This window comes from Osmerus mordax, chromosome 5, assembly GCF_038355195.1.
Source record: "Osmerus mordax isolate fOsmMor3 chromosome 5, fOsmMor3.pri, whole genome shotgun sequence".
Lineage (NCBI taxonomy): Eukaryota > Metazoa > Chordata > Actinopteri > Osmeriformes > Osmeridae > Osmerus > Osmerus mordax.
In genome coordinates this window covers 2,651,420-2,674,580 of record NC_090054.1, presented here as the reverse complement: position 1 = coordinate 2,674,580, position 23,161 = coordinate 2,651,420, and the positions used below count along the sequence as shown (strand labels likewise).

The 23,161-nt window shown below is 47.9% G+C and overlaps 4 protein-coding genes across 9 annotated transcripts in view; 2 read left to right on the top strand and 2 right to left on the bottom strand.

The window, feature by feature from the left end:
* Positions 1-379: 379 nt before the first annotated feature.
* rab23 (RAB23, member RAS oncogene family) lies at positions 380-8,092 on the top strand. Of its 3 annotated transcripts, none has more exons than XM_067236347.1 (8): positions 380-605; positions 701-840; positions 2,255-2,496; positions 3,193-3,278; positions 3,428-3,584; positions 4,192-4,274; positions 4,737-4,829; positions 5,420-8,092. In XM_067236347.1, the coding sequence occupies exons 3-8, from the start codon at positions 2,342-2,344 to the stop codon at positions 5,551-5,553; spliced, it is 708 nt and encodes a 235-aa protein (XP_067092448.1). In that variant the 5' UTR covers positions 380-605; positions 701-840; positions 2,255-2,341; the 3' UTR covers positions 5,554-8,092. The 3 variants fall into 3 exon arrangements, with proteins under 3 accessions (XP_067092448.1, XP_067092447.1, XP_067092446.1); XM_067236346.1 differs by having other exon boundaries at positions 380-840; positions 5,420-5,571; positions 5,710-8,092; XM_067236345.1 differs by having other exon boundaries at positions 380-840; positions 2,237-2,496.
* bag2 (BCL2 associated athanogene 2) lies at positions 8,025-9,836 on the bottom strand. The gene is made up of 3 exons (XM_067236348.1): positions 9,599-9,836; positions 9,043-9,152; positions 8,025-8,940 (listed from the first exon to the last, which is right to left on the bottom strand). Exons 1-3 carry the CDS (start codon positions 9,718-9,720, stop codon positions 8,543-8,545), a joined length of 630 nt encoding a protein of 209 aa, XP_067092449.1. The 5' UTR covers positions 9,721-9,836; the 3' UTR covers positions 8,025-8,542.
* Positions 9,837-10,033: 197 nt separating this feature from the next.
* Positions 10,034-20,400, bottom strand: znf451 (zinc finger protein 451). Of its 4 annotated transcripts, XM_067236895.1 has the most exons (13): positions 20,382-20,400; positions 20,055-20,113; positions 19,702-19,785; positions 18,586-18,699; positions 17,692-17,800; positions 16,312-16,462; positions 15,766-15,892; positions 14,887-15,049; positions 14,264-14,450; positions 12,286-14,024; positions 11,961-12,020; positions 11,728-11,805; positions 10,034-10,238 (listed from the first exon to the last, which is right to left on the bottom strand). In XM_067236895.1, exons 2-13 carry the CDS (start codon positions 20,103-20,105, stop codon positions 10,198-10,200), a joined length of 2,904 nt encoding a protein of 967 aa, XP_067092996.1. In that variant the 5' UTR covers positions 20,106-20,113; positions 20,382-20,400; the 3' UTR covers positions 10,034-10,197. The 4 variants fall into 4 exon arrangements, with proteins under 4 accessions (XP_067092996.1, XP_067092997.1, XP_067092998.1 ...); XM_067236896.1 differs by lacking the exon at positions 20,382-20,400 and having other exon boundaries at positions 14,264-14,447; positions 20,055-20,184; XM_067236897.1 differs by lacking the exon at positions 20,382-20,400 and having other exon boundaries at positions 14,264-14,423; positions 20,055-20,184.
* An 802-nt stretch (positions 20,401-21,202) lies between these two features.
* dst (dystonin) overlaps positions 21,203-23,161 on the top strand; it is a 141,118-nt gene continuing 139,159 nt past the window's right edge. The window contains 3 exon segments of the mRNA XM_067235813.1: positions 21,203-21,383; positions 21,761-21,795; positions 22,275-22,466. Of these exon segments, the coding sequence (XP_067091914.1) occupies positions 21,203-21,383; positions 21,761-21,795; positions 22,275-22,466 (408 nt within the window).

Here is a 23,161-nt window from a genome sequence, read left to right as displayed (position 1 = left end):
TTTCAACGCCGTGTACGTGAGGAAGAGATGCACTTGTAAATTAAACGAGACACCCAAAATCTACTTTTGTTTATCGTAACAGCTCCCCCCGCCGGTGCGCTGGAAAATGTTTGACTCAAAACTGTAACAAGTAGCTAGTATTGATAATAAAAAAAGAAGTGTTATTCTCGAATACATTTCAGAGGTTCAATAAGCATATAAATAGATTAGTTAAAACACCAGATCTGAGTCAACTCGCCGGTCGTTTTTGGCCAGGTCTGCACTTGCAGGTTTAGAATGGAAATACATTTTAAACGAACGTACCTAAAAAGGGGCTACTCTACCGCCCACCGGAAACTGACTAGCACTAGCTACGTTTGTAGCAACCGAAAGAAGGGTTTTCTATTTTGGCTACTAGGCAACATCGCAAAGGCCACAAACATGTATTAATGTTCTTCAATTGCCAATGCTGGAACTGCTCCTCCCTGCGTTGCGTTGTTGGTATTCTTTTACTTTTAGATAGATAGTCAATAATATTATTATAGTTAATTCTCCTTATCAACTCGTCATTCAAGTTGGACGCTGTCTCTGCTGCACTTGGGAGTATCACCTCTGCTCAGCTGAAGGTAGCTAGGCCGGGCACTCGGTCTACTCCGACGACGGTGCTGGCTACAGTCGTGGCATTTAAAGCAACGTTAACTAATAGCCACTTGGTTTTCAGGCAGCGTACAGTAGCTGGCTTCGACCACTGACAAAGTGTGACATTGCTGTTTTCGCTAGAGCTAACGCCGCTTGCTATTTAGCGTACATCTTTTCAGAGGAAGACTTCGGAGGGAGATATGTAACTTGATGCAGTACCAGGTAAGAGATGGCTTTCAAGGTGTCTAACGTTGTCTAGACAGATATATACGCTAAAGTAGCTTGATATCCCTAGTGTTTTCGAGCTTAGTAATGTTTTTGCTAACATTTTATATACCTGCTAGTGCTAGCTAACTAATGATTTGAACCTGTTGAATGTGGTCATCGCACACACAAATCTGAAGCACGCTATGAGCCTCGACTGAAGTCGCATCTCGCAGCTACTACTGTTTTGCAAACGGCACACACCCAGAATTGTGCATGTTTGCAGCTGTCTTATTAGCCTGTAGGCATCGTATCAGTTACCCCTCGGCGTCTCTCCCTTTAGTTATGCAGCTGAAGACAGGCCGAAACTCAATCTGCACTTTGCTGAAGCAACTAACTCGCCAGTGTCACTGTCTCAATGTGGCTTTAGTCAGCTATGTGCGTAGTTAGCGGCGTTCAACAAATGAAAGGTTCGTTCATGAGGATAGTCGATCGATGCATTTCACCGCACAATTAAAGCAACTTAAGTTGTTTTGCTATTGTTTATTGTGTAAATAGACTAAACAATTGTGCGTCGATGGGACTAGGTGATTGATGTTCTCCATCAATCCCCTCTGTCGGGAAAGGGGATGGGTGTGCCTACAACGCCGTCCCCCCGCCCCCTCCAGATCGGGGTGGGTCTCCTTTAGTTAAAACTGTCAGCTATTCTCAAGTAAGACGAAGCATCTGGATTCTTATGACGTCAAGGATGAATGTCTGCCACGTCAGCTAGGCCATAACCTAGACCAGACCTCTGCTTACCAGAACTGACCCACCAGGACTGACCCACCAGGACTGACCCACCAGGACTGACCCACCAGGCACTCAGTAAGACTGTGTGAACTGAAGGCCGTCTCTGAGATGTAGCAGACCTGCCTGGTCTTACTCAGTCTTACCGAGAGCCTGGTTGGTCTGGGAAAGAGCCTGTTGGCTGACTGTCCAGACGTGTTGCCTAATGTTTACACCAGGCTGTAAACCAGGGAACCAGGCCTGTCCAGGGATGGTTTATGAGATCCAGGGGACAGCAAGGTGCAAACACATCCTCCACTCACATACGAACAGCATCTCACTGAACAAACAGAGACATGGATAAGTGGATGGATAGACAGGTCATTTATCCTTCCCCTCTGGGATATTTATTTGTAGTAGGTAGTGTCCATCAGATAGAGAAAGTACCACAAACTCTAGTTGGTTAGATGTGAGTCAGAAAACCAAGACAACGGGCGTAACCAAACATCAGTACTGCTACATATTAAACCGTCTGCAAGTCTTCTGGTTATGTATTTGCTGTACCGAGTAATAATGCACAGTCACCAGAATTTCACTCGGACAAAATCGCTGAGGTGTTCACCAAGCTGTGGACTGTGATGATGAGGTGTTGTGCCCCATCCAGGTGGCATCCGGCGATCCAGTTAACATCGTATCCAAGTGACCCGGGTCGTGCGAGAGCGGGCTGGGGGAGCAGGCGCGCGGAGCAGCCATGTTGGAGGAGGATATGGAGGTGGCCATCAAGGTGGTGGTGGTGGGGAACGGGGCCGTGGGCAAGTCCAGCATGATCCAGCGCTACTGCAAAGGCATCTTCACCCGCGACTACAAGAAGACCATCGGCGTGGACTTCCTGGAGAGACAGATACTGTAAGCAGAGTTGGAAGATGTGGGCTGTCTGTTAACACATAGGCTAGCTGATGACACGGTAGCTTTGCTGTGGGTAGATTCACTTTGTCTTCGAGGCTTGTGTTGTGGATGGGCAGAGCATCTTACTGTCAACAATGTACAATTCTAGTTGTCTAACGATGTAAGACATCTAGAAAGTCACCGGAGGAGAAACATCCTCAAAGGGCTGTGTCCAACCCTTAAGAAATGACTTACTTCAAAACAACAGTAACAGGCCTAAAATTAGATAAATACGTCTGCTACACGTGAGGTATAGAAGTTTGAGAAAATAACCTTATCTCCCTGGGTTGTGACTAGGAAGTTAGCTAGTTGAGGAACCTTATCTCCCTGTGTTGTGAGCAGGAAGTTAGCTAGTTGAGGAACCTTATCTCCCTGGGTTGTGACTAGGAAGTTAGCTAGTTGAGGAACCTTATCTCCCTGTGTTGTGAACAGGAAGTTAGCTTGTTGAGGAATCTTATCTCCCTGTGTTGTGAGCAGGAAGTTAGCTTGTTGAGGAATCTTATCTCCCTGTGTTGTGAACAGGAAGTTAGCTTGTTGAGGAACCTTATCTCCCTGTGTTGTGAGCAGGAAGTTAGCTAGTTGAGGAACCTTCTCCCTGTGTTGTGAGCAGGAAGTTAGCTAGTTGAGGAACCTTCTCCCTGTGTTGTGTGCTGCCAGGGTGAACGATGAGGAGGTGAGGTTGATGCTGTGGGACACGGCGGGACAGGAGGAGTTTGACGCCATCACCAAGGCCTACTACCGCGGTAAGAGAGCCCTCTGTGTGAGCTGGGACGGCGGCCATGACACCTGGTCCTCTGACGAACACATCTCATCCATTTAACTGTTGAGGAAAACAAAGTGAAGTGCTTCTGTCTAAATCATTACGTGTGTGTGTATGTGTCTCTCCCTCCAGGAGCCCAGGCGTGTGTGCTGGTGTTCTCAACCACAGACAGGGACTCGTTCCAGGCCATCGGCAGCTGGAGGGAGAAGGTGGAGATGGAGGTGGGGGTCATCCCCACGGTCCTGGTGCAGAACAAGATCGACCTGCTGGACGAGACTGTCATCAAGAAGTAGGACTGACCTCCCTGTCCCCCTGTCCTGCCCCGTTTTAGTCCTGTCCCATTCCTGTCCCCATTCCTGTCCCCATTCCTGTCCCCATTCCTGTCCTGCCCCCTGTCCTTCCCCCTTCCAGTCCTGCCCCCCTGTCCTTCCTTCTTCCTGTCCTGCCCCCCTTTCCTTCCCCCTTCCAGTCCTGCCCCCCTGTCCTTCCCCCTTCCAGTCCTGCCCCCCTTTCCTTCCCCCTTCCAGTCCTGCCCCCCTGTCCTGCCCCCTTCCAGTCCTGCCCTCCAGTCCTTCCCCCTTCCAGTCCTGCCCCCCTGTCCTTCCCCCTTCCAGTCCTGCCCTCCTGTCCTGTCCCCCTTAAAATAAATACTAAGTTGTAATTTGGGGCCAGTCAGCACACTTTCTGAATGTAAGGAAGGAACATTTATATTTTTAAGGTAGAGCTGTGACCAAAACAAACACTGAAATTATATAGGAATCAACAGGGTCTTGTTAAACCCTTTCCAGAGCATGTCTTTGTACACGTGTCACGTGTGGGAACCCTGTCCAGAGCATGTCTTTGTACACGTATGGGTATACCTGTGTTTTGACACATGCGTGTTCCTCCCTGTGCAGCGAGGAGGCCGAGGCTCTGGCCAAGCGGCTGAAGCTGCGCTTCTACCGGGCGTCTGTGAAGGAGGACCTCAATGTTACTGAGGGTGAGTCACTTCCAGATTCAGGTCCAGACATTCCATAGAGTTCCTGCTGAGCTGTAATTTCTAACCCTCTTCACCTTCTCTTGTCTCTCTCTGTCTCTGCTTTTCTTCTCTCTCCTCCCTACCTCCACCCTTTCTCTCTCACCTCCTCCCTACCTCCACCCTTTCTCTCTCACCTCCTCCCTACCTCCACCCTTTCTCTCTCTCTCCTCCCTACCTCCACCCTTTCTCTCTCACCTCCTCCCTACCTCCACCCTTTCTCTCTCACCTCCTCCCTACCTCCACCCTTTCTCTCTCCTCCCTACCTCCACCCTTTCTCTCTCCTCCCTACCTCCACCCTTTCTCTCTCACCTCCTCCCTACCTCCACCCTTTCTCTCTCACCTCCTCCCTACCTCCACCCTTTCTCTCTCACCTCTCCCTACCTCCACCCTTTCTCTCTCACCTCCACTCTTTCTCTCATTCAGTTTTCAAATACCTAGCAGATAAATATCTTCAGAGACTAAAGCGACAAACGGCCGAGGAACCTGAAGTGGTTCACACGACCAGCAATAAAATAGGTAATGTTCCATTGTCTCCCTCATGTCCTGCTGCCTCTCTGTGGTCACGTCCTGCTGCCTCTCTGTGGTCACGTCCTGCTGCCTCTCTGTGGTCACGTCCTGCTGCCTCTCTGTGGTCACGTCCTGCTGCCTCTCTGTGGTCATGTCCTGCTGCCTCTCTGTGGACACGTCCTGCTGCCTCTCTGTGGTCACGTCCTGCTGCCTCTCTGTGGTCATGTCCTGCTGCCTCTCTGTGGTCATGTCCTGCTGCCTCTCTGTGGTCATGTCCTGCTGCCTCTCTGTGGTCATGTCCTGCTGCCTCTCTGTGGTCATGTCCTGCTGCCTCTCTGTGGTCACGTCCTGCTGCCTCTCTGTGGTCACGTCCTGCTGCCTCTCTGTGGTCACGTCCTGCTGCCTCTCTGTGGTCACGTCCTGCTGCCTCTCTGTGGTCATGTGTTGCTGCCTCTCTGTGGTCATGTGTTGCTGCCTCTGTGGTCATGTGTTGCTGCCTCTGTGGTCATGTCCTGCTGCCTCTGTGGTCATGTGTTGCTGTGACTCTTAACTGTGTGACGTGACCGGTGTGCACTTGTCCCCCCCCCCCCCCCCTCCAGGCGTCTTCAACACCACGAGTGGCCCCCTCTCCAGCCAGAGCTCCAGTAACGGGCGTGAGGTCATAAGCCTGAGGCCCAACAAGCAGAGGACCAAGAGGAACAAGAACCCGTTTGGCAGCTGCAGCCTGCTGTAGCTCCACCTGCTGCTGGAGGTGAGGCTGCAGCCTGCTGTAGCTGCCCCACGCCTCCAGACTGCCCCACGCCTCCAGACTGCCACGGTGACGGAGTTCCTGTCCTCTCTTTCCCCCGGTGGATGGATGGTTATTCTGTTGATGGGTCCACCTTCCCAGAAACCAGAGGCTGCACAAGAGAGATGTCACCCCGCGTAGCCTGCTCTGACCAGCAGCCGCGTCACACGTCTGTGGTTGCGGCCGCCGTGAAACTGCACCGGATCCTGCCCTTTCAACTCCCCCGCCCCCCCTAGTGGCTGCACCGCAGTACGACAAGCCTACAGCAGCAACCGAATGGGCCGAGTCCGTGGGAATGGAGTTCGGCTTTGCCATTATTTCAGTTTCCCCCTCACAAACGCTGCAGGATCAAGGTTACACTAAAATCATTAACTCAACACTTCTGTGTATGCATGCATGGTCATATGTGATTTCTACAGGTTATCCATGTGAGTTGACTGTTCATCTGTGCAATACTGTTTTGTTTTGTAACATTTCTTTGCACCATATTTTTCTAATGACTAGGCTAATAGAATATGGTTCAACATAGACTGTGGATCATGGATATGAAAACGAGATGGGTAAAGTGGTCTTTTCTTTCAAAGGTATTTTTATATGACTCTAAACAGTGTTTTAACATTAGTTATTTTTGTGCCAAATAGTTAATAAATGTCACTTTATTGTTGTAAGAAATGTCAATATTTTTAAGAGAGACTGCAGTGGTTGGTTTGTAATATGGCAACTTCTTAATAGAATGTGAAATTATACGACCAAATATTACCGGATATTCGCACAAAACCCTCTCGAAAAGAGGTCTTATAAAACGAGTGTTTGTGGAGCGCGTGTCAGCAGTGAAAGTTCAATTTCGTGAAATACTCGTCTCTGAATCTCTCTTTGAAACTAGCACATATTGTAAATGCAGAGGTGCGTACTGGTAAATGGCATAATAGCGGACCCACTTTTCTTTTTTTGTCGATTTGATAGCATTGAAAATAAAAAGAAATCTTGTTTACATTTTCGTCCTTGCTGCATTAGGTCATACCTTTCATTTGCTTAGCCTTCATTGTGGTACGGTGGTTTTTGTAGAGGGAGGGTATCCCTCGTGCTAATCTCGCATAATATTTCATTCAGATAGTGTTTTAATTACGACTTGTGAACACTACATATTATAAATGTACTAAAAGTATATATTTTATGTTAAAGGAAAGATTTTACATTTCAGATATTTGTCTCTCGCATGAAAGACTCCTTTCTTTGTGTCGAGCACCCGTCAGAGGTGTCCATTCCCTTCCTCACGGTAGTCTCTGATCCTACATGACTGAGTGGGTTAGCTCGTGCGTCGAAGACACAGCTGTTAACAATCCAGTAGTGAGATCAGCGGTATCTCAACGTGAAGGAGGAAAGAGGGGTTTAAATTCCTGCGGCCCTCTCTGCCCAGTGCTGGAATGTGTCAGCGTGGTGCCTGGTCTTATCGTCTGTCTCACCGCTGTGGTGCCTTGTCTGTCCAGGGCATCACGTGTCTGTTCAGAGCTTTGAGGAGATCTTCAGGCGGAAAAAACACAATGTAGTATAATCTGTAACAGTAGGGAAAGCACTTCAAACTCCACGTGAAATGTCAGTGGTGTTCTGCCTCCAATTTTGCAACGTTTGTATGAAGTGATTATCTACGTTCTGGGGAAATCACCACGTAGACGGGTGAAGTGTCGGACATGTTTTGATTTTTGCTACTGTAGGTGTTACCGTGTGTTTTGTTGCCTGGGTTTGCTCTTAGCTCTGCGCGGATAAACAGGAGCCCTTGTCTCGTCTCCATGACATGACATCCCAAGTTGGTTGGTATTACAACTGTATTTATCGTGACAGTGTAATTAGACATCAACACGGGCCTTTATCAATAACCCAAGGGTCCCTGTATTAAAGGATCATTCTACTGTATACTGGTGCCTGTGTTAGTGTTTGGATATCAGTGGTGTATAGATAGGTACATGCATGCCTAATGGTAGTTCGGTTTTTCTGCGAGTGAATGAATGTAGAACCACGATGCCTTGTCCTGTGTGCTCACCAGCGCTCGTCTCTGCTCGCCCCAGGGTCCCTGTTGAAAACACATACCGCTAACAGAACGTCAGCCTTTGGTGGTTTAGTCGTTCAACATTAAGTTACTTTGTTCCGCTAAAACGGATTCAAGGCACTTTAACAATCAGACTACACCTCGTACGGTGTCTCCTGAAGAAAAAAAATAACATTTTATAATTAAGTGCAGTCTTGGGTGTTGAATGCTTTGCTGTAAAACCCGTTCTGTAACAATTTTACACGTGCTACATGTTGATTTCGACACAGCGTAGTGTTGGTCTTGGCCTCTTGATTTGCTTGTTTTGTTCTCAATCCATCCTAAATGTACTTTCCAACCAGCAGGGGGCGTAACAGAGATCCTAACACGTGGGGCGTTATTGGAAACAAAGTGTTTAATTGGTGATTTATAACATAACATTAAAAAACTTCTTTGATTGTTCTCTAGAGTGATGTGATTTTTTTAACACATTTTATAAAAAGCAACTGATTGCAGATTCTACATTTGTCAAATGGAAACTTGTTTTCATGGAGTTGGTTTACTTTCTGAAAACAACAAGATTAAGATTTCCCTCTACATGTGAGGGCATGTGCAGATTATTACAGATTAAGATTAAGACATTTATTACTGTGAGGACATCATTATTGTGTACTATTTATGTTAATCACATTTGCATGTGGAATTCCTTCATGGTGTGCAACTATGTCAATGCTCATTGGGTCTGTCACGCAAACTATGCATCTGATATTTATGACAAAATGTATTTAGAAAAAAGGCACATTAGGAAAATATGATGAAAAAAGCCATATAAGTGCTACACGTAGCTTAGTCTGGTCTCTGCATAGGGATTATAATGGGAACCTATTAAATAAGGACTTGTGATATTTTGGTTTAAAAGCGGCCGTTGGCAGCGGTTTTGTCCTGCACTTTCTGGTGATCCATGATCTTGATGTTCTTCTCGGCGCTGTCCAGATTCCTCAGCAGAGTCTCGAGTCTCCGCTTGATCTTCTTCTGGTCCTCCAAGGCGCAGCTTATCACGATGGTCTGGAATTTCTGATCAATGGGGACAGCTGGCGCCTCAGTGACGCACGCTGCGAGAAGGGCCGAAAGACCCTTTCTGGAACTATCCATGTCATCTAGCAACTTCGCTACTATCGCGTCGATCAGAGCAGTGGCCCTGTTTAACGCCTCCTCTTGTTGGGGGTTTCTTAAGGTACCTACTGAGATCTCCACAGTAAGAGTCCTGTTCAGCAGGCGATTGGCAGTTAGAGACAGTTCTTCTCTCTCTCCTAAACAGAAAAATGTGTGTAGAGTTAAACGTATCAGGCTTAAACGAAATATTACGTTCATAGCATATAATAAAACGTATGCTAGTTCAGTGATTAAAATACCATCACATATGGTGCGCATTTCTTGACTGTTCTGTAGGGACTGGATTGTTTCCAGTAAGAACTCTCTCTCCTGCTCCATAGACGTTGCAGCTTCTCGTAAAGACTCCACCCTGATGAGTAGTGTTGTAAAATAATTAGATTACTTGTAGACCTAGTGGAATAAGATGACACTGGCATGGTATGCTTTGGCTGAACTCACAAACCGTAACGCGCACACACCCATGTTCATTTTAATTTAAAACAAATCTGCCTTTAGCACAACATATTACAGTTTGGTTGTTCAAATTATTATCGGTGTGGGATACTGGATGTTGGTCGCTAAAGGTCCACAACTAGTCAACATAAGAAGGATCGGGCGCAGCGGCAACTTTTGCAGTCTATCTTTAGAACAGTCAGCGTTGCGTTTTGAAACCAGCTGTTATACACTTGTCGTTGCAATTGTGCAATAAAACAAACAAAAAAGACCTGTTGCAAACAACAGACTATGTTAAACGTTTAACTCCCTATACCGTGAACTGTAAAGTAATCTACATACAGGGGTGTACGCATATATTACCTCATCTCTAGTGTATCCAAAGTTTCTAAAAGCCGTCCTGACCGATCTGCCATTGACATCGATCTGCTAAATTTTCCTTCTTTCCCTTCATTCATCTTCGCGTGTATTTTCGCTTGCGCCATAGTAAGAATACTAATCTAACGCCCAAGAGATCTAATTTTGACACCTTCAAAGCGCAAGGTTCCTTGGAGCACAATCTAGCGGTTTCTCTCGGCAACAAGACAGCGCCCCCGAGGGAACATTTCCAAACATGGGCTGGAACTTCCCGTTCCGTTTCTACTGAGCAGGCCACTCCTGACTGAGGTGGTGGGGTTGAGGAGCATTGTGGGAGGGTCCGTTGAGAAATGTAGGCGCACGCATCTGCAGCATTGTCAATGTATGTCACCATCTTTAACAGTTGGAAGACAAACTTATTTATAATATCAATGGGACAAGTCAAATGTGCCAAACCTTTATTTCAGAAACTTAAAGATGTAACAGGAAGAATATGTATAACATGAATGTAACTCAACAATGTAACAGAAATATGAACAAACACATAAACAAAGAGAGCAGAATGTTCTAGAAGCCGTGATACATGTTCCCTGAAAGCATCTCGTTCAGTATTCCAGAAGGCTTCTTTGGAGGGCGAGTTCAATCTCTATAAAAAATAACAGTAAAGTGTCATTACCATGCAGCTGACAACAGACACAATCTCCAAGTGAAATATATATTTAGTCAGAAACATTCATTTATTTATTTAAACCAAAGACCAACTTCAAGACCCATATGTTCACATATACTGCATCCAAATAATCTCAGCTGCAAACTATCATTTTGCTCAATTCAAAGTGGGATTCTTTGCTCCTCGCTCCATGTTTTTCCTGTCTGTACACTGGGGTCATCTTCAAGCATTCAGCACTGCTAGATCCATCCACTATGCTGCTGGCCAAAGATAGGGCTTTGTGGACATCATACTACATCACATGCACAGGGATGTGGACATCATACTACATCACATGCACAGGGATGTGGACATCATACTACATCACATGCACAGGGATGTGGACATCATACTACATCACATGCACAGGGATGTGGACATCATGCTACATCACATGCCCAGGGATGTGGACATCATACTACATCACATGCACAGGGATGTGGACATCATGCTACATCACATGCACAGGGATGTGGACATCATGCTACATCACATGCACAGGGATGTGGACATCATACTACATCACATGCACAGGGATGTGGACATCATGCTACATCACATGCACATGGATGTGGACATCATGCTACATCACATGCCCAGGGATGTGGACATCATACTACATCACATGCACAGGGATGTGGACATCATGCTACATCACATGCCCAGGGATGTGGACATCATACTACATCACATGCACAGGGATGTGGACATCATGCTACATCACATGCACAGGGATGTGGACATCATGCTACATCACATGCACAGGGATGTGGACATCATGCTACATCACATGCACAGGGATGTGGACATCATGCTACATCACATGCACAGGGATGTGGACATCATACTACATCACATGCACAGGGATGTGGACATCATACTACATCACATGCACAGGGATGTGGACATCATGCTACATCACATGCACAGGGATGTGGACATCATGCTACATCACATGCACAGGGATGTGGACATCATGCTACATCACATGCACAGGGATGTGGACATCATGCTACATCACATGCACAGGGATGTGGACATCATACTACATCACATGCACAGGGATGTGGACATCATGCTACATCACATGCACAGGGATGTGGACATCATGCTACATCACATGCACAGGGATGTGGACATCATACTACATCACATGCACAGGGCTGTGTGAAATTTTAGATTCCTATATGTTTATTATTTGCACCTTCCTGCCAAAGCAAATTCCTTGTCTGTGCAAACTTTCATGGCGAATAAAACCGATTCTGATTCTGATTCTGGACATCATACTACATCACATGCACAGGCTGAACTCTGCATCACGACAGGTCAAACTCTTGTCCTGTCGACCAAGGGAGAATGTCTCCCGGTGACTTTCTCGACCGTGGGGTTTTGATATTTGTAATGTCTGACAGGGTAGGTCACACACCCGTATCGAGAAGCGCTGTCGTCTTTGCCTCTTCTGCACTCAGAGCCAAGGCTTGCTTCATCTCCTCATCTGACTCCTCTGAGGGAAGAAACACAGCCACAACACGAACGCTCAGCCGAGTAGATTAAGGTACTAAGGTATTAAGATACGAATGAAGAACAATGTCCCACGCCGGGAAAGTTTGCAACCGAAATGAAACCTGATGTGGTGAATAAAATATCATCCCAGCCCACCTCCTCGATCCTCTGAGATCCTGCTGACAGATGAGTCTGGCTCCAGCTCCCTCATCTCCTCTGCAGACACAACAACAACAGCTCACTCATTCTGTTACACAGACACACACACCACAACAAAACACACACCTACACGACACCAGTTAAGCCAGCTATGTCTAACATTTCTTTTTGTTTCAGAAAAAGAGGAATTTACAGAGCTGTGCTTGACCATATGGTATGGCATCATTAACAAGACTTGTATAGACTATGTCTGTCCGTGGTTGAAATCCCCCCGTACCCATGCAGAATAATAGGTTCCGTATTACATGACATTAGAACTTGCCATTCGATTCTATTTTCATTTTCACAGCAGGTTGTTTTTGGCCTGTAGGGGGTGCCGTTTCCGCTGTTCCACAGCCAGCCTGGGACTCCATTTCTCCTTTGCTGCCCACCCGAGAGGCCTTCTCCCCCGAATGAGCGTCCCCAGAGCCTTGCTTCACTCCCGGGCGGTGCCTGGAGCTCGCGGCCCCAGTCCTGGAGGTGGCGCAGGGGTCCATAGGGCAGTGCTGGGCGTGGTAGTGCGAGTGGAAGCTGCGAACGTCCTCATGGCTCTCCCGACACGCCTGGCACTGCACCTGGAAGGAGAGCTCCAGCCCCAGGGCCGGGTGCGAGGTGTGGACATGGATCTTCATCTGGGCGTATGAGCTGTTAGTCACACCGCAGGGGGCGCATACATACAGGCACCCGCCCTCGCAGCCCAGCCGCTGCATGCAAGCTTTGTACCTGGCCTTCCTCCCCTCTCGGGGCTTCTCTGGAGCCATGCAGGGACACAGGGCCCCTCGGAGGGCTTCTCCGGGCGCGGGGCTGGATGCAGCCTCCCTGGGGGCCTCCTCTCCCGCCCTGGCCGCAGCAGCGGAGCTCTCCTGGGGCTCGTCCATGCGGTAGAAGTCCCTGCTGTGGAGGCTGTCGTAGTGCTCCCGGAAGTCGCGGTGGGCGTCGTACTGCATGCTGTCGCAGAGGCCGCAGAAGAAGCGCACGCCAAGCTGGCCGTCGTGCTCGGCCGAGCAGTGCCTCCGCAGGGTGGCCTCCTTGAAGAACTTCTGGGGACAGTGGGCGCACACGAACCTCTGGAAGCTGTGGCTGTCCGGGTCGCTGCAGTGGAGCAGCACCGACGCCTCCGACGGGAACACGTCCTCGCACATCCGACACATCCACCTCCCCTGGCCCCCCTGCGGAGCGCGGGGGCCGGGCGGGGGCTGCCGCACCGGTGCAGGCCCAGGACCGGGCTTCTCCGTGCGGGCTTGGAGCTCCGGGTGCACCCCAACCCCCTGCCGGCCGCTGGTGGAGGGTTTGGCGATGGCGGCGCTGACAGGCTCCTCTGGTACCTCTCTCTCCAGGAAGTAGGTGTGGCCACTGTGGGCATCGGACACATGTGACAGGATGTCCACCTGGCGGGGCATGTCCACCTTGCATTTCCTGCAGTGAAACAGGAAGTTGGAGAGGTGGGCGCCGCCGTGGAAACGGCTCATGTGGAGGCGAGCGATGGAGGCCTCGCCTGTCAGCTTGCCGCACACGCCGCACTGGTGGAAGATCTGATTGGCGGCCAGGAGGTGGTTGTTGACGGAGGCCTCGTCCGGGAAACGCAGGCCGCACTCGCAGAACCACGCCGGGACCGATCGACCCCTTCCGCCTCTCTCTCCAGCCTCCCCGGAGCCAGCCAGAGCCCCGGAGCCCTGACCCAGCCTCGGGCGCTTGGCCGGGGACCCTGCCAGCTCCCCTCTCTCACCCTGGTCCCTCTTCGGGGTGGATGTCTCCAGGCCTCGGGCCTGTCTGTCTCCCTGAGGCCTGGTCCTCTTGGCGAGCAGGGCTTCACTGACGTGGCAGTACTGCAGCAGAGCCCGGTCCATGGTCCGGGTCACCTCCACCCGGTGCTGGGTGAGCCGGGAATGGCGGTCGGCGTCCGGCTGGCTCAGGAACACCTCGAGGCACTGAGGACACTGGCCGTGAGCCCTCAGCTGCCGCATCACTTCCGCCACTGTCTGGTCCGCCTCCGCCACCGCACAGCCCTCTCGGCACTGCACACTGGGGACAGGAAGCAACACGGGGGGCGTCAACTAGTCCGTAAGGAACCTTTCTTCTCACAGCACAGTCGCATCAATAAACATACACGTTTCATACGATAGATGACGCCAAACTTACACTATAAATACAGCAACAAACAACAACACATTCTGATAAACATACACTCAAAGTAACAAGTCCGTCAAATCGATTTAATGCTGTGCCATGTCGAGGAAAAGTCCAAACACACACACACTTACTTGAAGTGAGCCTTTGCCTCCATGTGTGAGGTAAGCACCTTGCGACAGAGGCTGCACCGCACCCTGAAGCCCACCTCCTTACACAGAGCTGTGAGGCGGTTCCTGGCGTAGCGGGGAACAGGAACCGGCATGGCCTTCTGTTTGGATCCTGTTGTGAAGGCTATATAAAGTTGGTCTGTGGTTCCTACTAACCGGATAAGGGACGGTTTAAGAAGGGCACATTAACAGCCGACACAACACTACCGTATTTTACGTACAGTCGCCGAGAACCTTCACTCCTGCGACCATTACGTTAGCAAGACAACTTGGCTAAATTAACATAACAAGCTAGCGAGTCCAACAAGCAAGTTACCGGTAAGCTAGTTCACCGAGCTCCCGATCTCATTTCACATCACTGAATCCGTTGAACTGGTTGGTTCATGTCAGTCAGTATGAATTAACATTTAAAAACATTTTAAATGATATATATTTTTATATGTAAGTCGCACCTGACTATAAGTCGCAGGACCAGCCAAACTATGAAAAAAAGTGTGACTTATAGTCGATAAATATAGACCGAATCACATTTGAGACTGATGGACTGAAGACTCACCACATTTGAGACTGATGAACTGAAGACTCACCACATTTGAGACTGATGGACTGGGAGAAGTGGTTGGTGGCAGCCATGTGCTGCAGACACTCGTCCCTGAGGTAGAACAGGTGGTAGCAGGAGGGGCAGGCGTAGCACACGATGACTTGGCAGCTCTGGTCGCTGGCGTGGCCGTCTGCACTGGGCAAGACGACCTGGGGAGCAGACAGGCCACGGGTCAGTACAGCAGGAGGAGGTGGGGCCAGTACAGCAGGAGGAGGTGGGGTCAGTACAGCAGGAAGAGGTGGGGTCAGTACAGCAGGAGGAGGTGGGTGGGGTCAGTACAGCAGGAGGAGGTGGGGTCAGGACAGGAGGAGGAGGTGGGTGGGGTCAGGACAGCAGGAGGTGTCAGGAGACAGGACCGTTGTGTAGAGGCTGGAATGTTTCCAGTAAGCACTCTTGCTTCATAATTGCAGCTTTGCATAGACACACTGACTCATATTTGTGAAGATCTTTTTACAATCAACTCTCTAAACAGGCTTTCTTGTACTTCATCAGATGGCCCCTTTACAGGAGGTTCTGCTGTGGCACTGGCATAAAGAACAGACTACACAAATATCTATATTATTTTATAATATAGGTATTATATATGACATCATGGCATAGCAAGAGTACAGCTCAGTGCTGCCCTCTGCTGTTCTCAGATAGCTTAACATCCAGACACAGCACTGGCTGGCGAGCATTACTCCTTGATGTTGGCTAGACTAGACAGCTTACTACTGAAATGCAGCTGCACCTGGGATGGGTATAGCTCAATGGTTAGAACACATGACTGCTGATCAAGATCGCAGGTTCAAATCCCCACCCATGTGTTTCTTTGGGTAAAAGCGTCTGCTAAACGACGACCCGACTGGGGCAGAGCGATGCTGACCTTTGACTGCAGGTGTGTGTTCCACTCGTCCTTGGTGTGGAAGTGCAGGCCACAGGCCACACAGGCAAACTGCTCCGTGCTGCCGCCCTTCAGGGTCACGGTGGGGTCGCAGGGGGAGTGGTCAAACCTACACACACACGGGATAGGCTGAGGACCAATCACACTGTTCTGCACACTTTCATATCCAGTGTCATGGTGCTACTACGCTGGAATACAGCAGCTATATGAACCATTAACATTTGTATTTTTTGTATTTGTAGGCCTTCATGCAATTTCATATCCCACAATGACCTGTGGTATCTTGTGTATATGACAAATACATCTCTTTTACTTGACATTGTATCATCCATTGCTTTTGGTGGTATGTTGTGAGGCTTGTAAACTTCTCCACGCGCTAGAAAACGATGTATGTTACACAACCATGTAAGTTACAACGACTTGGGTACGAGCTCGAAGCAATATCAAGAAGCTATAAAACTGTAAACAGAGGAGTTCAATCTGGAGAAGTCCCTCTGCGTGAACACACAGAGCTGTAGGAAGCGTTACCTCTTCAGGTGCCCCGCCATGAGGGCCACGCTGTCGTACACACGCCCACAGTTGATGACCGGGCAGGTGTGATTGGACGAGCTGCTGGATGGGGGCGGAGCAGTCCGGCGACGCCAGCCCATCCCTGTGTTCACCCCCCCAGGCGTCACACCTGAGGGGGGGGAGGAGGGGGGGAGAGTTCACCCTGGTCACCTAACGCCATGATTCACTGACTCGGACAACATTGTGCACTTATTGAATATTGTGATGTATGATTAACTACATTTTTTATAATTACTTAAATATTTTCACAGAAAAACAAATAAGAAAATACATGTAAAAAAGATTTTGTCAGGCATGTCACTGCCGCACTGACACCAATAAAAGCTTCTTCCCTCTATTAAACAACTAAGTTACATTTAGTCATTTAGCAGACGCTCTTATCCAGAGCGAGTTGTTAAGAACACATTTGTCTGGATGCACTTTGCATAGACATGGGGGGTCAGATGGCTGAGCGGTTAGGGAATCGGGCTACCTATCAGAAGGTTGCCAGTTCGATTCCCAGCCGTGAAAAATTACGTTGTGTCCTTGGGCAAGGCACTTCACCCTACTTGCCTCGGGAGGAATGTCCCTGTACTTACTGTAAGTCGCTCTGGATAAGAGCGTCTGCTAAATGACTAAATGTAAATGTATTGCCATCTAAAAAACATAATGCTCAAACTGCATAAAATGCACTACTGCTGTTTTGCTTTTCATTTCCTTGAGCTTATCTCTCTCCTCCCAGCTGACATGACGACAGCACTGCAGCCTGGCCTCCCTCACATTCCAGCTGCTGTTCACGTTACACATGTTCTCTGTTTCACCCGTGACACATCTCTCTTTACAGCAAGTCACTTCAAGTTTAGTTTACCTCACAGAAATAGTGAGGCACACATGGGGGAGGAACCAGTCTGGTTCAATCAAACTAAACAGGAAGCCATTGTGAATCTTCGCAGGCATGTGAAATGGTGACATTACTTTGTGTTTAGGGAGATTGCCGAAGACAGGAAATGGGTTTTATGTTGGTGGTCCATCGACCGTGGATTTGTGTGTGTGTGTGTAGGTAGGGCAGGGTGTTGGGGAACGTATGGGATGGACTCAATGACAGCGTGTATTGTAGGTCAACAACGGTGGAGTGAAGTTAGGATGCAGCTCTGTATGACTCAGCAGATCGTCAGCACCACAAGGGGAACCTCTCTCTCCACCAAGCTAATCTGGCCCGTGTGAATTGCGCACTTGATTTACATGACAGTTCAGGCTAATGGATCGTATAGGACTACACTTCTTTATTTATGTCGCTATCCGATGCTGTGGTTTTGGCCAGCATTGCACCTCCACTTCTGTGCATCCCTGGAAGAGTACCTGGCATCTTGAGCCACATGTCCACGCAGCGCTTGGCGTTGTAGCTGTCTCCCCCGCCCGGAGAGGTCAGCTCCTTCTGTCCGTGTGCCTTCTGGGACAGCTGCCTCTCCTGAGATCACAAACAGGAACGCCGTCACCATTTCTGCCCACCGCTGTCTGTCCTGTCCACCGCTGTCTGTCCTGCCCACCGCTGTCTGTCCTGCCCACCGCTGTCTGTCCTGCCCACCGCTGTCTGTCCTGTCCACCGCTGTCTGTCCTGTCCACCGCTGTCTGTCCTGTCCACCGCTGTCTGTCCTGTCCACCGCTGTCCTGCCCACTACTGTCTGTCCTGTCCACCGCTGTCTGTCCTGTCCACCGCTGTCTGTCCTGTCCACCACTGTCTGTCCTGTCCACCGCTGTCTGTCCTGTCCACCGCTGTCCTGCCCACTACTGTCTGTCCTGTCCACCGCTGTCTGTCCTGTCCACCGCTGTCTGTCCTGTCCACCGCTGTCTGTCCTGTCCACCGCTGTCTGTCCTGTCCACCACTGTCTGTCCTGTCCACTACTGTCTGTCCTGCCCACTACTGTCTGTCCTGTCCACCACTCTCTGTCCTGTCCACCGCTGTCTGTCCTGCCCACTACTGTCTGTTCTGTCATGGACCAAACTGGACATAAGGTGCATCTGGAAATGTTTGGGATTAAACTGCCATTTAGCTGACACAGCTATCACTGAAGAGACCCTGCACACAAGCAGAGGACTGAACTCATTCCTGATGAGCAAGGGAGCAGGATCAGGATTGGTGGATCATCTTGAGGCATTCATGTTGGTTTAGTTGTAGCTCTATGGACATCTGTGAAGCCCTCTGTGACACTGCTTGTTAAAAAAAGGGGGCCGTCAAGATCCAGTTCTCCTCACCTTGAAGGCTCTACATTTCTCCGCTCTGTTCCTCTTCTCCACGGCCACCTGGCGGGCCAGTCTCTCCAGGGTGGAAGTGACGTGGTCTTTCTGGCGCTGGATCTCATCCTCGATCTACGCACGACAGATGGATACACCAAACACTCGTCACTGGACTGTCCCCATTACCACGGGAGTAACACCAGTTTCATATAGAGCTTAGAGGACTATTTTATGTTCATGTGTATTTATTATTAGATGACATAGGTATGTGCATTAATATAGGTTTAGGATGTATAAATGACTTTTTAGAACCTACAGGATTGAGGTTTGATGGATAAAGTGGAGAGGAGCTGAAGAAAGAATCTCAATGTATCTGTACTTGTTATAAATGGCAAACACACTTGAGACATATCTAGTCAGCTGGCTAGGTTTGTGATGCACGACCATCAACATATGCTAAGACGACACTACACCATCTACCGCCTCTGACCCCTCGCATGGCTGACTGTCCAAAACAAAAACACTGGGTAACCCTGTTGAGGTGATCCTCCTTGTCAGACATCTTTACTCGCCAGGTCATAAGGAAGGTAGGGTGGTCTTTATGGAGCCCTGAGCGTCTTCTCTCTGAGGGGTCTGATCTCCTCCCTCCAGGTCACAGGAACAGGGTTCCCAGGACACTGTGCAATAGATTTCTATTATGCTCTGTCCCTAGAGCCCACATACTGAACTGGCACAACATTGTTACCTTGCACATATGTATATATATATATTTTTTTTCTTCCTCACACTTGGCACCGTCGTGATTTATTTTACTAAATTATATACATAATCCATCTCTAGGCGTTATTGTTGTGCTGTTGTTTGTACTGTCATTGTTTATCTGTGCTCTGCGGTAGACCGAACTCCCCCCAGTGGACAAGTAGGGAACTGAACTGAGGTGTGTTGCGTTAAGGGGCCTGTTCTGTTCCCCGTAAAGCAAGTTTACGGAATAAGACAGGCTTAAGGAACAGGCCCCAGGACAGTATATTGGTAGTTTACTTGTTCCAGCACGCCAAGTGTGTACTTTAGCATCGTAGAATGGTTTTAAAATCACCTCCTTGGTGTGGCTATTGAACCTTCCAAGGGCATGCTCACCATATGTTCTGTGGGTGAACTTCCATTATCCTCACGATCACTGAGGAGATCGATACATTCCAGAACCGGTCTTGAAGGCCCCTCCTGTAATGAAATTAGAAAATTGAAACATGCAGAATATGTAGTGTTCAAGAGAAACTTGGATTGTGATCGGGTACATCTGTTTACTACCAAAGTGTTTACTTCCGGTGGTCTTCTGAGAGAAGTCTTTACACGCAATCTTACAACGTACCTCGACAAGTCTAGACACCCAGGCAAGGTATGGACGTGAGAGTATCTGCATAGCTCGATGAAGCACGCAACTCCTAACAGTGGACCGTAAACAAAACTTTTGTAAATTCACATCTACTCACTGAGACAAACTCCACGTCGTCCTCAGTATCATCATCAGCCGAAGATGACATTGTCTGACCTTATCGGAATACAAACAAACGTTTCGATCAAAGCCACACATTTCCTAGGACATACATTGGACCTTGCTCGTTATTCTGCTAGGTACTAGCTCGTAGTAGCTAGCATCACACACCCACAACTCTAGACAGGCTGGATTACCTCCTATTTTTTAGCGTATTTAGACAGTTGTTGCTTACTCTGTAAACTTGTATACATCCATGCATACACAAAGACGCTAACACAACATACCAACGTTGATTAATTGTCACAACCATCCAGACACTCACCGATGTCGCAAGCGGAGCTTGCAGGATGCACGAAAGGCGCGCAGTTGTGGAAAGCACAGTAGTCTATTGGGCAGGAGGATCTTGGGATCTGTAGTTTAATGACTGACGCACGCCTATAATAAAAGTCTGACCTTATAATAAACACGACAGATAACCGCAAGTCCTAAACTTACAGAATTATCTTTTTAAATAGATGTTAGCTACATTCAATTCAGCTACCGGCAAAGTCACGTGTTATTGTTTGTTAAACATACTGGGCTCCATTGCAGACAGAGGTTGTTGGTCGTGATTTATTTATCTTTTAGTCATGCTCAAGCTGTGGAGAGAGCTATAAGTTAACTCTTACATGAAGTTCACCTGTAGACGAAGGCTTCGGACGTTAAGCAGAGTCACCTATGAACATTTAGCCTCACTAAACTGGTCCAAAGGCAGACTCTGTTCAATAGTGCACTTGATTACTTCTTTGTCAGATATTGTGGCTCAATGATACAGTGGCTAAAGACGAGGCCCGCTGGACAGATCCCATTATACACGGTCAGACACCTTTAAAAAAAATCTGCCGTCTGCAGCATCTTTTCTGAGCTCAAATGCAGTAGCTGCCTTCCCCCGCATGATCAGTTAGGGACCCTGCTGAGTCATGTATTGTTGACTTACATGTTTGAAACCATTGGAGATGAAGAGTCGGCTAGTACACATGTCTAGGTATGCGATGAGTAATTCGCAAGCCTAGCTGGGATATATCATCGCAACGCCTTCAGCATTTAGGAAAGGAGCGGAGCCGACTGTTAGCAAGACGAGCTGCCCTACATCTTCTCTCAGTGATGATAGCTGCGGCGTTTCTGGTCTTATTAAGACCATACAGCATTCAATGCGTTCTTCTGTTACTGCTGCTGTTGCTGGGGACTATCGCAACAATTCTCTTTTTTTGTTGTTGGCATCGCCAGCTTCGCAATGGAAAACATCCTATGAAATCTGTGCTCTCCGGGCGCTCGAGAAGCCGCGGTAGGTAGCCTGCATCTCTCCTGCACCGAGGCATTGCCATTAGCCTACTTGTCTGCCTTTCACACGTCATGACATGTTATTCTACATAACGATTACATGTGGACTGTTTAACACATGTATGTCATGTAACATGTATGTTATGATCCATTGACGCTTTACTACAGGCAATAGGATAACCAAATACTGCTAAGGCCAGAATGAAGACATTGGCTATGTTTTGCGGTCCCACCTCAGATTCATTAAAAGTCAGATAGGTTTATTAAAAGTCCCATTTCTCACAGTTTTTTTATTTGGAGGATGATAGTCTAGCACTTGACATTGATTATTGTATGACCACCAAATATCAGAATATGTTAGATCTTTTTTATTTGTCCTAGAAGCTGGTCTCCGGACGCATCATTTTCGATCTGAGGTAAACATTTTGAATTTAAAAATTTTAAATCTAAACGTTAGTTAGATGTTTTCTCAAATAATAACGTAACATATTTGAGGCCTACTTGATAGTCTAGACATTGTGGTGCGATGTGTAACTTTTACATGAGTTTATACACTTTTTTTTGGACATACAGCCTGCCGTCGTGGCATGGGCTACTATTGTTAGGCTCTTTGAAATACGCAATGCGCATGTGTGATCAATAAATAATGTGAGGTGATTCTGCATTTCTTCAGTTTGCTTGTCCTGCTGAAAGAAAGTTATTGAAAATAAACTGATAACGAATTATTTGAAAGTATTTACTAAAATCTTATACTGGCTATTGCGTCAAATTGTGAAAACGTTTTAATCATTGAATAATTGTGAAATAAAACAATGAATTTATATTGCCTCTCATTCTATTTTTACTGTGCTCCCCTCTGTCCTGACTGGGTGGGTACCACGCTGTTTCTCCGCAGGGCTTCAGGAACAGCCCGCGCCACGCCAGGAGGAGCGCACGCGCCAGGGTTCCGGTGTCAGATGACAAACCTCTGGTTGAGATTCCTGAGAGTGATCAGGATTCATCCACATCTGTCAGGAAACGCAGAGTAAAGAAGCGGGTCCTGCCAGATTTTTATCACTCTGTACAGGTCACCCCAACTCGAAAAGCCGTAGGTATTCCCATGATCAGCCGTGATCCCAACATCATGCTTTATCTTAACGTGTTGGGCATCTGCGTTTCTGTTTTGATTAAAGTAATTGTATTGGTGTCAGGTAGGCATTTAGGTGATTTCTCAAGTGATCTCAGGTGAAATGACTAATTAATCAGCCTAATTTAAACATTGCTCTCCAACCCAACTTTACAGCACGTAATACAGAAGGGAGATAAGGAGACAACATCAAGTAACCCATATGAATATTCTAACTAATGAAAATTATGTATAAGAAAATCAGGTATTAGTCAAAACATTTTCCTTGATTCAAACTATGTCTGTTCAGGTGGGACTCAGGCCAGGAGACCCTACAACTGCAAACCGTTTTAGGGTGGATTGAGTCCTAATCAACGGTGGTTTCATAAGCATTCACTTAAAACGCATTAGTTCTAGAATGACATGGCCATCAAAAAATCTGTTTTTGAAGTCGAACATTGTATAAAGGACATGTTTAACAGTATATACACCGATTCAGGTTCATATTGAAGCTAAGATTTTTGTATTTTACTACTGCAAACTGTTGGAAATATCACCTTGTTGAACAGACTGGAGCAATTGGTGCCCCTATTACTCCAGCCCTCAGCGTGTAAAAACTTGACCATGAGTGATGTTTTCAATGTGATATCATTGAAGTGACTTCATTTGAATTCCCA

Excerpts from the sequence above, each read along its gene's own strand:
- rab23 (XM_067236347.1), top strand. The coding sequence starts at position 2,342 with ATGTTGGAGGAGGATATGGAGGTGGCCATCAAGGTGGTGGTGGTGGGG. Across the intron at positions 3,279-3,427 it reads CACCAAGGCCTACTACCGCG|GAGCCCAGGCGTGTGTGCTG; the intron begins GTAAGAGAGCCC and ends CTCTCCCTCCAG. Across the intron at positions 3,585-4,191 it reads GACGAGACTGTCATCAAGAA|CGAGGAGGCCGAGGCTCTGG; the intron begins GTAGGACTGACC and ends CTCCCTGTGCAG.
- bag2 (XM_067236348.1), bottom strand. The coding sequence starts at position 9,720 with ATGGCGCAAGCGAAAATACACGCGAAGATGAATGAAGGGAAAGAAGGA. Across the intron at positions 9,153-9,598 it reads TTGGATACACTAGAGATGAG|GGTGGAGTCTTTACGAGAAG; the intron begins GTAATATATGCG and ends ACTACTCATCAG. Across the intron at positions 8,941-9,042 it reads AATGCGCACCATATGTGATG|GAGAGAGAGAAGAACTGTCT; the intron begins GTATTTTAATCA and ends TTTTCTGTTTAG.
- znf451 (XM_067236895.1), bottom strand. The coding sequence starts at position 20,105 with ATGTCATCTTCGGCTGATGATGATACTGAGGACGACGTGGAGTTTGTC. Across the intron at positions 19,786-20,054 it reads ACGACGTGGAGTTTGTCTCA|GAGGGGCCTTCAAGACCGGT; the intron begins GTGAGTAGATGT and ends ATTTCATTACAG. Across the intron at positions 15,050-15,765 it reads ACACACACCTGCAGTCAAAG|GTCGTCTTGCCCAGTGCAGA; the intron begins GTCAGCATCGCT and ends TCTGCTCCCCAG.